General features: G+C 41.5%; 1 protein-coding gene across 1 annotated transcript in view; it reads left to right on the forward strand.

Moving 5' to 3' along the window:
- Magt1 (magnesium transporter 1) overlaps positions 1 to 15,445 on the forward strand; it is a 32,821-nt gene extending 17,376 nt beyond the window's left edge. Inside the window, exons 7-10 of the mRNA XM_048336139.1 lie at positions 4,529 to 4,592; positions 7,929 to 8,003; positions 9,047 to 9,137; positions 14,268 to 15,445. Coding sequence (XP_048192096.1) covers positions 4,529 to 4,592; positions 7,929 to 8,003; positions 9,047 to 9,137; positions 14,268 to 14,283 — 246 coding nt within the window. The 3' untranslated portion in view covers positions 14,284 to 15,445. The remainder of the gene's footprint in view (positions 1 to 4,528; positions 4,593 to 7,928; positions 8,004 to 9,046; positions 9,138 to 14,267) is intronic.
- Positions 15,446 to 15,667: the final 222 nt, after the last annotated feature.

Genomic DNA, 15,667 nt, shown 5'->3' on the forward strand with positions numbered 1-15,667 from the left:
TTGCATGAAGTGTGTAACATTTTGCCTCATGGTTTCATAATGTTATATATTACTTCTCTCAATTTTGTTGTTAAACACTAGTTTGTGGGCTGGGGATATGGCCTAGTGGCAAGAGTGCTTGCCTCCTATACATGAAGCCCTGGGTTCGATTCCCCAGCACCACATATACAGGAAATGGCCAGAAGTGGCGCTGCGGCTCAATAGGCAGAGTGCTAGCCTTGAGCAAAAAGAAGCCAGGGACAGTGCTCAGGCCCTGAGTCCAAGGCCCAGGACTGGCAAAAAAAAAAAAGAAAAGAAAAAAGAAAAAACAACCTAGTTTGTTGCCTGGCACTGGTGGCTCACACCTGTAATCCTAGCTACTTAGGAGGCTGAGATCTGAGGATTGCAGTTCAAAGCCAGCCCAAGCAGGAAAGTCCTGAGATACTTATCTCCAATTAACCATCAGAAACCCAGAAGTGGCGCTTTGGCTCAAAGTGGTAGAGTACTAGCCTTGAGCAAAACAGCTTTGGGACAGAGCCCAGGCCCTGAGTCCAAGCCCCATGACTGACAAGTAAGCAAAACAAACTAGTTTCTCAGGATTGATTTCAGGGACCCATCAAGAACCCCCAGCATCCTAAGTCCTATATCACATTGCTGTCTATTGTATAACTAGATAGAACATATTTGGGAGTTTACATTGGAGTTCCACAGGTTTGCTAACCTCAGTCCCATTGTGGATTTGAGATTGTAAACTTAAGGACCTATAGCTGGAATGACTTCCAGCCCCACAGCATAATGGGATATGTTGTATTTTTATTCTTTAAATCGGATTGTGTTGTTCCTCTGTTGAAAGGGAATAAAAATGCCACTTGCAAGAATTGTGCAAACTGAAATAGGTAGTACTGTGTGTTATAGTCAATACAGAGATTTTCAATTAAGTTGGTTCCATTTTCTTCTGCCTTTTTTTGGCCAGTCCTAGGGCTTAAATGTGCTGTCACTGAGCTTCTTCAGCTCAAGATTAGCACTCTTACCATTTGAGCCACAGCGCCACTTCCAAATTTTTCTGAGTGGTTTATTGGAGATGAGTCTCACGGACTTCCTTGCCTGATCTGGCTTTGAACCGTGATCCTCAGTCCTTAGCCTCCTGAGTAGCTAGGATTACATGTGTGAGCCACCGGTGCCTGGCAAGTAGGTTCCACTTTCTACAGATTCTCCACCTGTGTTATAGTAAATTTGAAATTTCAAATCGTGAATGATTCCTTTGCAAATATTTTTTAAGGAATAGCAAATTACCTTCAAAGTAATCTATGGTATCATACATATAGTAAGTTCAAATCAATATAGTTTTTTTTTCAATACAGTTTTGACTTTAAATAATTTTTTCTATACTAGTCCTGGGACTTGAACTTGTTGGGGTTTTTTTTGTTGTTGTTGTTGTTTATTTTTTTTATTTTTTCCAGTTATAGAGTTTGAACTCCAGGCCTGGGTGCTGCCTCTGAGCTCTTTTGCTCAAAGCTAGTAATCTACCACTTTGAGCCACTGTGCTACTTCCATTTTCTGGTGGTTAATTGGAGATAAGAGTCTCATGGACTTTCCTGCTTGGGCTGGCTTTCAACGGGGATCCTCAGATCTCAGCCTCCTAAGCAGAGCCCAGCATGTCCTTGAGCTTTTGTGCTCAAGGTTAGTGCTCTAGGGCTGAGAATGTGGCTTAGTGGTAGAGTGCTTGCCTTGCACGCATGAAAGCCCTGGGTTCAATTCCTCAGTACCACATAAACAAAAAGCCAGAAGTGATGCTATGGCTCAAGTGGTAGAGTGCTAGCCTTGAGCAAAAGATTAGGGAAAGTGTCTAGGCCCAGAGTTCAATCCACAGGACTGGCCAAGAAAAAAAGTTTGGTGCTCTAACACTTGAGCCACAGCTCCACTTTCAATTTCTTGGGTGTTTAATTGAAGATGAGGCTGATGGACTTTTCCTGCCCAGGCTGGCTTCAAAATGATCCTCAGATCTCAGCCTCTTTAGTAGCTAGTAGCTAGGGGGATTATAGGAATGAGCCACTGGCACTCAGCTTTAAATAACTTTCTATGCTAAACCTTAAACACAAATGTTGATTAATGGGAGTGTGGAGATGTATAAAGCTAATTGCAATTCACCAAAACAACTATGTGGAAATATAGTTGTTTCAACTAAAACATTTTTGTTCCCTTTCTGTAATTAACATTATGAACTGTTTCAACCTGTAAGTCCACTATGGGAGCTATACTCTATTCGTAATTTGTTAATCTCTGATTTCTGAATTTGAATAGTTTATCATCCCATTCTCTGCCCTGTGAATTTTTTTTCCAGTCCTGGGGCTTGAACTTAGGGCCAGGACACTGTCCCTGAGCTTCTTTTGCTCAAAGCTAGCACTCTACCACTTGAGCCACAGTGCCACTTCCGGCCTTTTCTGTTTATGTGGTACTGAGGAATCAAAACCAGGGCTCCACGCATGCTAGGCAAACACTCTACCACTAAGCCAAATTCCCAGCCCTGTCTGGTGAAAGTTTTATAAAGTTTTGCCTCTTCAGTGTCCTGTAGCATTGTGATTGTGTGCTGGCTATAGAGTACTTGCCAATGAGGGAAACATAAGGTTACAAGCTCGAGTTCTCATCTCAGACCAAAAATACATACATGCGTGCATACATACATACATACATACCGTTTCTCTCTTGGTGCCAGTGGCTCAATAATCCTAATTACTTAGGAGGCTGAGATCTGAGGATCAATGTTGGAAGCCAGTCCAGGCAAGGAAGTCCATGAGACTCTTATCTCCAATTATCCACCTCCACAAAAAAGCTGGAAGTGGAGTTGTAGCTTAAGTTATAGAGCACTGGCCATGAGCACAAAAGCTTAAGGACAGAAATCAGGCTCTGAGTTCAAGCCTCAGAGTTGGCACAGAAAAATTACTTTTTGGGGGGAGGGGGAAGGGGGAATGAGGGAGGAGGTAACAAACAGTACAAGAAATGTATCCAATGCCTAAAGTAAGAAACTGTAACCGCTCTGTATATCAGTTTGACAATTTAAAAAATTACTTCTTCTCATGGAGAAGAATGAATAAAGAGGTGATATTGACTCAAAAGCATTGTACATGTAATCTGACTTAATGGAATTGTAACCCCTTTGTACAACTACATCATCATCATAATAAATATTATTTCTCACCCAGTGCTAGTGGTTCACACCTGTAATCCTTGCTACTCAGGAGGTTGAGGTCTGAGGATTGCAGTTTGAATCTGGCATGAGCAGGAAAGCTTGTGAGATTCTTATCCCCAGTTAATCATCAAAAAGCCAGAAGTGAGCCAGGCACCAGTGGCTCACACCTGTAATCTTAGTTACTCAGGAGACTGAGATCTGACGATCATGGTTCAAAGCCATCCCGGGCAGGTAAGTCTGTAAGACTCTTACCTCCACTTAACCACCAGAAAATCAGCAGTGGTGCTGTGGCTCAAAGTGGTATAGTGCTACCCTTGAGCTGAATAGCTCAGAGACAGCACCCAGGTCCAGAGTTTCAAGCCCCAGGACCCACCCAAAAAAAGAGGGGCTGGGAATGTCCCTTAGTGGTAGAGTGCTTGCCTGGCTTCAATTCCTCAGTACCACATACACAGAAAAAGGCAGAAGTAGTGTTGTGGCTCAAGTGGTAGAGCTCTAGCCTTGAGCAAGAGAAGCTCAGGGACAGTGCCCAGACCCTGAGTTCAAGCCCCAGGTCTGACAAAAAAAAAGCCAGAAGTAGAACTATCTCATGTGGTAGATCACCAGCCTTGAGCAAAAAAGCCATAGGATAGAGCATAGGTTCTGAGTTCAAGCCCCAGTACCAGGACTAAAAATAAAATTTATAAAAGAAAAAATATATATATATTTTAGAGAAGCTCAGGGACAGTGCCCAGACCCTGAGTTCAAGCCCCAGGTCTGATAAAAAAAAAGCCAGAAGTAGAACTATCTCATGTGGTAGATCACCAGCCTTGAGCAAAAAAGCCATAGGATAGAGCATATGTTCTGAGTTCAAGCCCCAGTACCAGGACTAAAAATAAAATTTATAAAAGAAAAAAGAAAAAATATATATAAATTTTTAAAAATTGAAAAAATAGCCTGCTCAGCATACTGCGGCAGCACATGAAAAAAAATTGAGAAAATACTGTTTCTCATGAAGCAAGAAAGCTAATTTTGCATATATTTTCTCACCTCATATTTTTTATTGTATAAGTATAATGAAAAGACAAATTGATAATAAGTGATACAGAAATGGCTTTTGTTGTCATCAGACTTGCTGATGAATGCCACAGACCCAGGAGATGTTAAGTATATCAGGTGAATTAATCATTTCAAAAGGTTTAAATTAACCCATTATAGGGGTAGGATATTGGATTTTTTTTTTAGGTGTAGCCCAGGCTGGTCTCAAACTCGTGATCCTCCTGCCTCATCCTCCTTGTTCATTACTGGCATGCACTATTGCAGCCAGCCAGATAGCGGAATTTAATGTGTATTTAAAGATTCCATTTTGTCTTCTCCTTTCCCCAGAATTATATCCATGGAAGCAGCCAAGCCCAGTTTGTAGCTGAAACACACATTGTTCTTCTGTTCAGTATCCTTTTTATAAGAAGTCTTTGTAGGTCCATTTTAACTTGCCTATTTTTCTCACAAGGTCATATCCACTGCACAGCATTTGGTTGGTTCTGCTTTCCTAATGCAGGCCATAATATCCTTTGGAAGTCATGGTTCTTGGGTCCTCCATCTTAGCCCATTAAGCTAAACATCATCAAGGACAAACCTGAAGTTTGGTAAAGCCAGGTTTATCAGTTCATTGATACAAGGAAGACTACACATCAGAGGAAGTAGTGATGTCTTCTTATGAAGAAAAGATAAGCCTGGTAGTAAGGATTTGGAAAAGGAGTGCAGTTTAAGTAAAATGCAAGTGAAGTATGGTCTTTGTGGATTTTTTTTTTTTTTTTTGCCAGTCCTGGGCCTTAAACTCAGGGCCTGAGCACTGTCCCTGGCTTCTTTTTGCTCAAGGCTAGCACTCTGCCACTTGAGCCACAGCGCCACCTTCTTGCCATTTTCTACATATGTGGTGCTGGGGAATCAAACCCAGGGCTTCATGTATACAAGGCAAGCAATCTTGACACTAGGCCATATTCCCAGCACTCATTGTGGATTTTTGTTGAATAGTTTTTGGGGTTTTTTGCCAGTCCTGGGGCTTGAACTCAGGGCCTGAGCACTGTCCCTGCCTTTTCTTTTTGCTCAAAGCTAGCACTGTACCACTTGAGCCACAGCGTCACTTCTGCTTTTTCTGTTTATGTGGGGATGAGGACTCGAACCCAGGGCTTCCTGCATGCTAGGTAAGCACTCTACCACTCAGCCATATTCCCAGCCCCTGTTGAATAGTTTTTGTTTGGTTGGTATTTTTGTTTTTCAAACAAGACCGTATGTAGTCCAGGCTGAGCTGGAACTCATAATCTTCCTGTCTCATTCTCACCTCTAGAATGCTAGAACTACAGGCCTGCACCACTATGCCTAGCTTCTTTTATTCTTTCTGCTTAAGTTTGTTCTTTGCGGTGCTACACATCAAATCCAGGATCTTGTACATGAGTGTCCTACCACTGAGCTTCATCCCTAGGTCCTAGTTTTTTTCTTTAACCAAGCAAAACAATGCTTCAGGGGCTGGGGATAGAGCTCAGTGTAGTAATAGCCTAATCTGTACAAGGCCCTGAGATAAACAAATAAAATCAAATTCCTGGTCCAGATCATTAAGTGGACCCAAAGGTCCTTAGAAAACTAAAAAGATAATTTAGAGTTTGTCTTAACACTGGTCTTTGCCTTGGTTGTAATTGAGGCTCCTTAGAAATTACACTTGTAGCCAGGTGCTGATGGGTCACACCTGTAATCCTAGCTATTCAGGAGGCTGAGATCTGAGGATCATGATTCAAAGCCAGGCTAAGCAGGCTCTTATCTCCTATTACTCACTCAAAAACTGGAAGTGGTACTGTGGCTCAAGTGGTAGAGTGCTAGCCTTGAGCACAAAGAGACCCAGGACTCAGGGACAGGCCCAGGCCCACAACCAGTAACACACACACACACACACACACACACACACACACAGAAAGGACTTACTTATACTTGTAAATTGAGGGGCTTAAATTCTCCAGCAAATAAAAACTAAGAAATGTACAATGTTTCATGCTTCTGATGTAATTTCAAGCAATTTATGATTTTAGAGAACCGTTTTCTCTAGTGTATAAGAAAGCAGTAGGGGCTGGGAATATGGCCTAGTGGCAAGAGTGCTTGACTCGTATACATGAAGCCCTGGGTTCGATTCCCCAGCACCACATATATAGAAAACGGCCAGAAGTGGTGTTAGATGTAGGTATTGTCAGACACTGGTGGCTCAAGCCTATAACCCTAGCTACTCATGAGGCTAACACCTAGAGGATTGCAGTTGAAAGCCAGCCTGGGTAGAAAAGTTCATGTAACTCCATCTCCAATACAGCAGCAATAAGCTGGCCTAGAGGCATGGCTCAACTGGTAGAGTGCCAGCTGTGATCAAGAAAGCTGAGCAAGAGCAGTAGGCCCTGAGTTCAAGCCCCAGTACTGGCAGAAATAAATATACAAAAAAATACATGCATGGGGCTGGGGATATGGCCTAGTGGCAAGAGTGCTTGCCTCGTATACATGCGGCCCTGGGTTCAATTCCCCAGCACCACATATACAGAAAACGGCCAGAAGTGGCGCTGTGGCTCAAGTGGTAGAGTGCTAGCCTTGAGCAAAAAGAAGCCAGGGACAGTGCTCAGGCCCTGAGTCCAAGGCCCAGGAATGGCCAATAAAAAAAAAAAATACATGCATATAGTCAGTCCATGATCCAAAGACAGTTCCAAAATAGAAGTCTTGATCATTAATCTGAGATCCTGGCAAAGAAAAACTGGCAGAAATGATCCATCTTTGCTCCAATCTGGACATAAAGAACCTCTTTTCCTTAAAGAAAATTGCTGGAGAAGAGACTTGGCTGAGCAACTAAAAAGCCATGCTGAATGGGCCTCGTTCCCTAACAAGAGCCTATTGAAGAGACTGGAACATGGCAATGATGGGATGAATCATGAGGTTGTAGAGCAAATTATGTATTCAGGGCCTCTTCTGAAAACCTAGTTTTCTCTTTTCTCTTAATCATACCCACATACAGTGGTACACACGGCGCATGCATGTATGCATAATTAATTTGGGAATGTTTTTACTGCTGTTCGTGTTCACTAAACTGCAGGGTGAATTTCTTGTTTCTACTAGAAAATAATGTATTTGTTTGAAACTTGGGGCTCCTTATTTTTAACATCCAGCTATGCAAATAGGTAGCTGCATTATGTTTTCACATAGCTCCCATTATAAAGCTCAATAAAAGTAAGGTCTTTTTTATTAGAATAAGGCAAAATTAAGTAGCTTAGTAGTAATTTGTGCTTTAAATGTTGTTGAAATTGTGGAGAAAAATTTGAGACTGCTTTCCTAACACAAATTTGAGTTATTCTCTCTAAATGGTGCTTTTTTTTCCAGTGTGCTTTTGTTTGGTGGAGGGGATTGAAATGCTGAAAATGGCTATTTAGTATTTATAATGTATATGAGGTTAGATTAACAGTTGAATGTGATTTCAAAGTCTGATATCCGAAATCCTTGTCTTTTATCTGTCAACTTATGGTGAAATGTTGGACTGAAATATCAGTTCTCCTTTGTTCAAATATTGTCATCTTCTAATCTTAATTTTTATGTATTTGTACAACATAATTGCCAACTGTGCAGATTACTTGTTTGGGTTAATTTTCTGAAGCTAAGCATTAAAGACTAGTATTTATTTCTTTAAATTGTCTTCATGAGAAACGAAATAGTAAAGTGGTGTGTGCTCTGTGTCTATGTGAGTTTCTCCTTAAACAATTTTTCCAAGATGGTGGTGTTACTTTAGGGATGGTGCTTTTATGCGAAGCTGCTACCTCTGACATGGATATTGGGAAGAGAAAGTGTAAGTCATCACCTAATGATAATAATAAACAATGATAACAATTCTGCCTTTACTACAGGAACAAAAAGTAATATCTGCCCACTTTTTCCCTTAGTATAGGATAAGCATGCTATTTTCCTCTGTTAGTAGCTGGAATTATAGACCTGAGGTACTGTACCCATCTTTGTAAGACAACTAATGAAGTTTGGGAATTGATGATTTTGTTAGACAGAGGTGTGTGTGGTGTGTGTGTGTGTGTGTGTGTGTGTGTGTGTGTGTGTGTGTGTGTGTGTGTGTGCCAATCTTGGGGTTTGAACTCAGGGCCTAGGCACTGTCTCAGGATTTTTCCTCAAAGCTAGAGCTCTACCACTGGAGCCAGCTCCACTTCTGGCTTTTTGGTGGTTAAGTGGGGGTATATATAGAGTCTCATGGAATTTTCTTCTCTGGCTGGTTTTAAACCTCAAAATGCTTTAAAAAATAAAATGCTTTAAAACCTTAAAAATGCTCAGATTGGGCTAAGAATGTGGCCTGGTGGTTAGAGTGCTTGCCTGGCATGCATGAAGCCCTGGGTTGGATTCCTCAGCACCACATAAACAGAAAAAGCCAGAAGTAGTGCTGTGGCTCAAGTGGTAGAGCGCGAGCCTTCAGCAAAAGAAGCTCAGGGACAGTGCCCAGGCCCTGAGTTCAAGCCTCAGGACTGGCAAAAAAAATGCTCAGATCTCAGCCTCCTGAATAGCTAGGATTATAATAGGCATGGAGCCATAGGCTCCCTGCTGTAGTAAAACAAATTTTAACAATAAACTCCTGGGCATGATTTTTTTAAGGAATTTATTATTTCATGGTGTTGAATCACTCAAGAATATAAATGGAGTTGCTGTTACATTGTAACAGAGCAAAATTTAAAGGAAAAGCAGACTGGAATACTAAATGGGCGAAACTGTTGGGAAGTTGTTTATCAATAAATTGCAGCCCTCTGTTACTCTTTGGAAGTATAAGCTAACATTTTTGCCATGGTTGTATTTTATCCAAACTAATCATTTTGCCATCTTTCTGCTTTTCTGCAGTAATGTGCTTAGCTGGTATTGGACTTGTTGTGCTATTCTTCAGTTGGATGCTGTCTATTTTCAGATCTAAATATCATGGCTATCCGTACAGGTATGATTCTTATTTCCATTTATATAGTGATGACCTATACTTACAGTGATCAGACTTCATATTGCTTTATAGTATTTATTTTTCTTGCTTTGCTATCAAGCTGTTATGGCTTCTGTAGGAAAGAAAAGATTTGATTTAGATATGTTAGATATAACATTTTAAAATCCTTTAGGGTATGATGGGCCACTGGTATATATTGTCTCAGGACAATATATTTATTTGTAAAGTTATTCCAATGTAACTTATTTTAATCTAGAAATCTGTACCATAATGCTTAGGACATATTATTACCATGTCCCACCTAGTTGTTTGTCTATATACTGTATATCTCCTAAAAGAAGAAATATTTTTGTATGTGTGTGTCAATTCTGGGTCTTGAACCCAGGGCATGGGTGCTCTCCTGAGCTTTTGTGCTCAAGCCTAATGCTCTACCACTTGAGCCACAGCTCCACTTCTGGATATTTTGGTGATGTCTCATGGATTTTCCTGTCCAGGCTGGCTTTGAACCACAATTCTCAGATCTCAGCCTACTGAGTAGCTAGGATTAGTAGGTGTGAGCCACCAAGCACCTGGCTAAGGAATGATTTGTGTGTGTATGTGTATATGTGTGTGTGTGTGTGTGTGTGTGTGTGTGCTAATAATGGGTCTTAAACTCATGGCCTTGGGTGCACTGTCCCTTAGCTTTTAGTAAGGAAGCTGGCGCTTTACCACTGGAGCTATAGCTCTACTTCTGGATTTTTGCTGATTAATTGGAGATAAGAATCTCATGGACTTTCCTGCCTAGGCTGAGTTCAAACATTGATCCTCAGGATCTCAGATAACTGAGTTGGTAGGATTAAAGATAAGAGCCCCTGGTGATCTGTGCTATATAACTTTTTTTTTTTTTTTTTTTGGCCAGTCCTGGGCCTTGGACTCAGGGCCTGAGCACTGTCCCTGGCTTCTTCCCGCTCAAGGCTAGCACTCTGCCACTTGAGCCACAGCGCCGCTTCTGGCCGTTTTCTGTATATGTGGTGCTGGGGAATCGAACCTAGGGCCTCGGGTATACCGAGGCAGGCACTCTTGCCACTAGGCTATATCCCCAGCCCCGCTATATAACTTTTTTTTTTTTTGGCCAGTCCTAGGCCATGAACTCAGGGCCTGAGCACTGTCCCTGGCTTCTTTTTGCTCAAGGCTAGCACTCTGCCACTTGAGCCACAGCGCCACTTCTGGCCATTTTCTGTATATGTGGTGCTGGGGAATCGAACCCAGGGCCTCATGTATATGAGGCAGGCACTCTTGCCACTAGGCCATATCCCCAGCCCCCCGCTATATAACTTTTAACACAAGATTGTAGGAGATACATTATTCAACTTCCTAGTTTATTCATATTCATTGTAGCATTGCTAGTGGCCCTTTTTTCATTTAAATTTTATTGTAAAAGTAATGAGTACATTTCTTTTTCAATAATGTTACCCCCCTCCCTTATTTTCTACCCCCTTCCTTATTTTCTCCCTCTCCCCCAAGTTGTAAAGTTCATTTCCAGTATAGTGTCCAGTATCATTGTTGATTTTGTTTTGTTTTTTGCCAGTCCTGGGGCTTGAACTCAGGGCCTGAGCACTGTCCCTGGCTTCTTTTTGCTCAAGGCTAGCACTCTACCATTTGAGCCACAGCGCCACTTCCGGCTTTTTCTGTTTATGTAGTACGGAGGAATCGAACCCACGGCTTCAGGTATACGAGGCGAGCACTTTACCACTAGGCTATAGTCCCAGCCCTCGAGTATCACTGTTGAATTGGTTTATTTGTTTTGTTTTTGTTGCCAGTCCTGGGGCCATGGACTCAGGGCCTGAACACTGTCCCTGGCTTCTTTTTGCTCAAGGCTAGCACTCTACCTCTTGAGCCACAGCACCAATTCTGGCTTTTTTCTACATATGTGGTGCTGGGGAATCGAACCCAGGGCCTCATGCATATGAGGCGAACACTTTACCACTAGGCCATATTCCCAGCCCTCACTGTTGAATTGGTTCACCCTTTGTCTCACCATTTCTGTGATTTCCCTTTCCCCAAATCAAATAAACTTATATACAAGACAAAGGGTGCCAGGCATCAGTGACTCAGGCCTGTAATCCTAGCTACTCAGGAAGCTGAGATCTGAAGATCGCAGTTCGAAGCCAGCCCAGGCAGGAAAAGTCCATGAGACTCTTACCTCCAATTAACCAGCAGAAAACCGGACCTGGCACTGTGGCTAGACAGAGTGCTAGCCTTGAGCTGAAGAGCTCAGGGACAGTTCCCAGGCCCAGAGTTTAAGCCCCAGGACTAGCAAAACAACAGCAACAACAAAAACCCTTCCTGTTTCATTTCTTGGCATTCATTTCGATAAGCATCATTTTATATGGTCATATGCACATAGATATTGAGCCATTGTGATCCTCTCCAAAGAATATTCTCCAGCCAGATGCTGGAGGCTCATGCCTGTAATACTAGCTACTCAAGAAGGCTGAGATCTGAAGACCTCGGTTCAAAGCCAGCCTGGGCAAGAAAATCTGTGAGATTCTTGTCTCCAATAGACTACTTAGAAAAAGCTGGACATGGCACTGTTGCTCAAGTAGTAGAGGGCTAGCCTTGAGCAAAAAACGGAGCTCAGGGACAGGACCCACACCCAGAGTTCAAGCCCCAGGACCGGCAAAAAAAAAAAAAAGAAAGAATATCCTTTGTTCTCATTGTGTGATGCTTAGAGTGCTGTTTAATTAATCATATCCAAGTGTAATTATTTGTCTTTTACTATCCATTAGATTAACTTGTAGGTTAATAGACATATTCTAGTTATTACAGATGGGGGAAGCCACGCAACCTATTTTCTTTGGGTCTAGCTTACTTCACTTAATATAATTTTTCCAAGTCTTTCCATCTCAATAATAGGATAATGTCATTCTTTCTGATGGAAGCATAGAATTCCATTGTGTATATATAGTGCATTTCTTGAACCCGTCATCCACTAAGGGGCATCTGGGTTGATTCCAAATCTTAGTTATGGTATATAATGCTGCAATGAACATGATTGTGCTGGTGACATTTAGTATAGACTTGTTTGTAGTCATTTGGGGAAATGTCCAGGAGTAGGATTGCTGGGTTATAGAGAAGCTTTATGTTCAGTCTTTTGGAACTTCATGGAACCACGCTTTCCAGAGTGGTTGAACAAGTTTACGTTCCCATCAACAGTGTAATAGCATTCCCTTTTCACCACATCCCCTCCAGCATCTGTTATTACTAGTTTTATTTTTTTAATTTAATCTTATTGTCAAGGTGATGTACAGAGGGGTTACAGTTACATATGAAAGGTAGTACATTTCTTGTCAAACTTGTTACCTCCTACCTCATTTTTAGTTTTCTTTTTTTTTTTTTTGCCAGTCCTGGAGCTTGAACTCAGGGCCTGAGCACTGTCCCTGGCTTCTTTTTACTCATGGCTAGCACTCTATCTCTTGAGCCACAGTGCCACTTCCAGCCTTTTCTGTTTATGTAGTGCTGAGGAATCGAACCTAGGGCTTCATGCCTGCTAGGCAAGCACTCTACCATTAAGCCACATTCCCAGCCCCTAGTTTTCCTGATAATGGCCATTCTAACGGGTGAAGTGGAAGTCAATGTTTTGATTTGCGTTTCTCTCTTTCTTTTTGCCAGTCCCGGGGTTTGAACTCAGGGCCTAGGCGCTGTCCCTTAGCTGCTTTTGCTCAAGGCTAGCACTCTATCACTTGAGCCATAGCACTACTTCTGGCTTTTTCTTTTTATGTGGTGCTGAGGAATTGAACTCTGTGCTTCGTGCATGTTAGGCAAGCACTCTACCACTAAGCCACTTTCTCAGTCCCTGATTTACATTTCGTTTATAGCCAGAGATGTTGAACATCTCTTCATGTGTCTTCTTGGCCATTCTTATTTCTTCAGAGAAGTCTGTCTTTAAGTCTTTAGCCCACTCAATGGGGTTGTTGTTTCATTGAGGATTTGTTCTTGCGGGGGGGGGGTGTGTAATTTTTTTAGCTGAGTATATGCTAGATATGAATCACCCTTTGTTCAATACACAGCATAAGTTAATCTTTTCTTTTTTTTTCCTTGTGAACTTACTTATTTTATTTTATTTTGTTCCAGACCTGGGGCTTGAATTCAGGGCCTGAGTTCTATCCCTGAGCTCTTTCAGGCTCAAGGTCAGTGCTCTACCACTGGAGCCATAGCTCTACTTCTGGCTTTTTTAATGGTTAATAGGAAATCAGAGTCTCATGGATTTGTTTTCTGGGGTGACTTTGAAACACAATCCTCAGATCTCAGCCTCCTGTGTAGCTAGGATTATAGGATGAGTCAACAGCAAACTTACTCATTTTAAAATAGAAATCTCAGGGCTGGGAATATGGCCTAGTGACAAGAGTGCTTGACTTGTATACATGAAACCCTGGGTTCAATTCCCCAGCACCACATATATAGAAAATGTCCAAAAGTGGCGCTGTGGCTCAAGTGGCAGAGTGCTAGCCTTGAGCAAAAAGAAGCCAGGGACAGTGCTCAGGCCCTGAGTCCAAGGTCCAGGACTGGCAAAAAAAAAAAAAAAAATAGAAATCTCAGCTGGACACCAGTTGCTCAGGAAGCTGAGATCTGAGTATCACAGTTTGAAGCCAGTCCAAGCAAGAAGTCCATGAGACTCTTATCTCCAATTAACCCCCAGAAAACTGGAAGTGGCACTGTGGCTCAAAGTGGTAGGACACTATCCTTGAGTGATAAAGCTCAGGGATAGTACCCAGGCCCTGAGTTCAAGCCCCACAAACACCAACAACAACAACAAACACAAAAACAAGGAATTTCAGCCAGAAGCCAGAGCTGAGCCTTCTAAGAGAAATAAGAATTACTTAATTATTTGATCACTAGGGTTGATTCGATTATGAGTCAGTATTTCTATTCAAGAGACATTTTAACTTGAGGTTATGTGTAGTTTCTTTCCATGTAAGACCACCTTTTCTCTTGATGTTTCTCACTTTGTCATTCATACCCAAATTGTCTGGTGTACATGTAACAGATGGTCTGATCTATAGTGGTCTGTTAAATTCAGCACACTTATTTACTAGAGGTGTATTTCTTTTCCTTGAGAGACTAATAGATTGATACATACTTTTGTTTCAGCTTTCTGATGAGTTAAAAGGATCCCAGAGCTACATAGATACTGTGCTAATGGAAACCAAACAAGAACTGAGTGTTTGGAAGAAGAATACAACCTTTGTGTTTTGTATTACCTCTTTTTTCAGTGAGTTCATTAGTTAAATCATTTAACCAAAGAAGATGTGTAATGCCTTAACAAGCAACTTTTTTTTTGTCAAAATCATGACGTATTTGAAATTGATTCTCTTCTTAACCTTCCCTTCACAATGAACTTAGGGAACATTTTCTTTTGTAGAATTTAATATACTATACAGTTTTGAAGTAACTACTTCATTGTAATTAGAACAAAGCTCAAAATGACTTGAGTGGGCTTTTGCTCATCTGGTTTCCTCCTATCAAAGGTGAGAAATGATAGCTCTTCCCTAGTCTTCCTGCAAATCATGTTAGAGATAATTGCACAGGATCTACTGGTTAGTTTTCCATCTTTGCATCTGTGTGCAAACTTGACAAAGCTTTCCTTTGGAGCCAAGAAACTGCATGTGTTCTGTGATCTTCGGAAAATGGAATGTTCTTCTGAGTACAGGTCTGGTCTTTATTAAGAGGAGTTAAGCTACCCTTCTGCATGTTTTCTACAACTGTCTATGTTTCTTCACATCTGTAGACCCAAAACAGTAGCTCTCAGTACAGCATTAGTATTCTGCATGACTGCAATGTTAACTCCTTGCATTGGGAGAGGCTTCACATTCACTGTATCTCCTTCATTTTCCTTTTATTTAAAGTTGCCCATCTCCAATAATAACCTTAGTGCTAAAAATCAGCATCACTTACAAATGGTTTCTCAAATGTCTGTGAAAGGTAGAGATTGTCAGTTATTTTATTTTTACTTAACAAAATAGATGCTCACTGTATTCAGAAAAAGAACTCCCTTACAAAGGGAAAAGAAAATCATGAAACACTGGGTGTTGGCTGTGTGTAGAGATGGAATGTTTCTTGAAACTTTTCTGGTTTTTGCGATCATTTTTGGCCTTAGTCTCCAACTGAAGTTATCGATAAAGCCTACACAGTGTCATTTGCCTGTCCCAGCTACTTGGGTGACTGATGGAGGAGGGCATTGGTTGAGTCCGGGAATTTGAGGCCCACCTGGAAACATAGTAAGACCCCATCTCAGGAAAAAAAAAAAAAAAAACATGCCGAGAAACAAAACAAAAAAATATGAAGGAATTCTGACAGTGGAAATAACCATTCAAGTCAAATTTCTCTGTAGAGCCAGGCACCTGTGGCTTATTCCTGTAATTCTAGCTACTTGGGAGGCTGAGATCAAGGTTCAAAGCCACTGTGGCCAGAAAATTCCATGAGACTCATGTCAAATTAGCCAGCAAAAAGCTGACAGTGCAACTTGGCTCAAGTGCTAGCCTTGAGTACAG

The sequence above is a fragment of the Perognathus longimembris genome, chromosome 28 (genome assembly GCF_023159225.1).
Source record: "Perognathus longimembris pacificus isolate PPM17 chromosome 28, ASM2315922v1, whole genome shotgun sequence".
Lineage (NCBI taxonomy): Eukaryota > Metazoa > Chordata > Mammalia > Rodentia > Heteromyidae > Perognathus > Perognathus longimembris.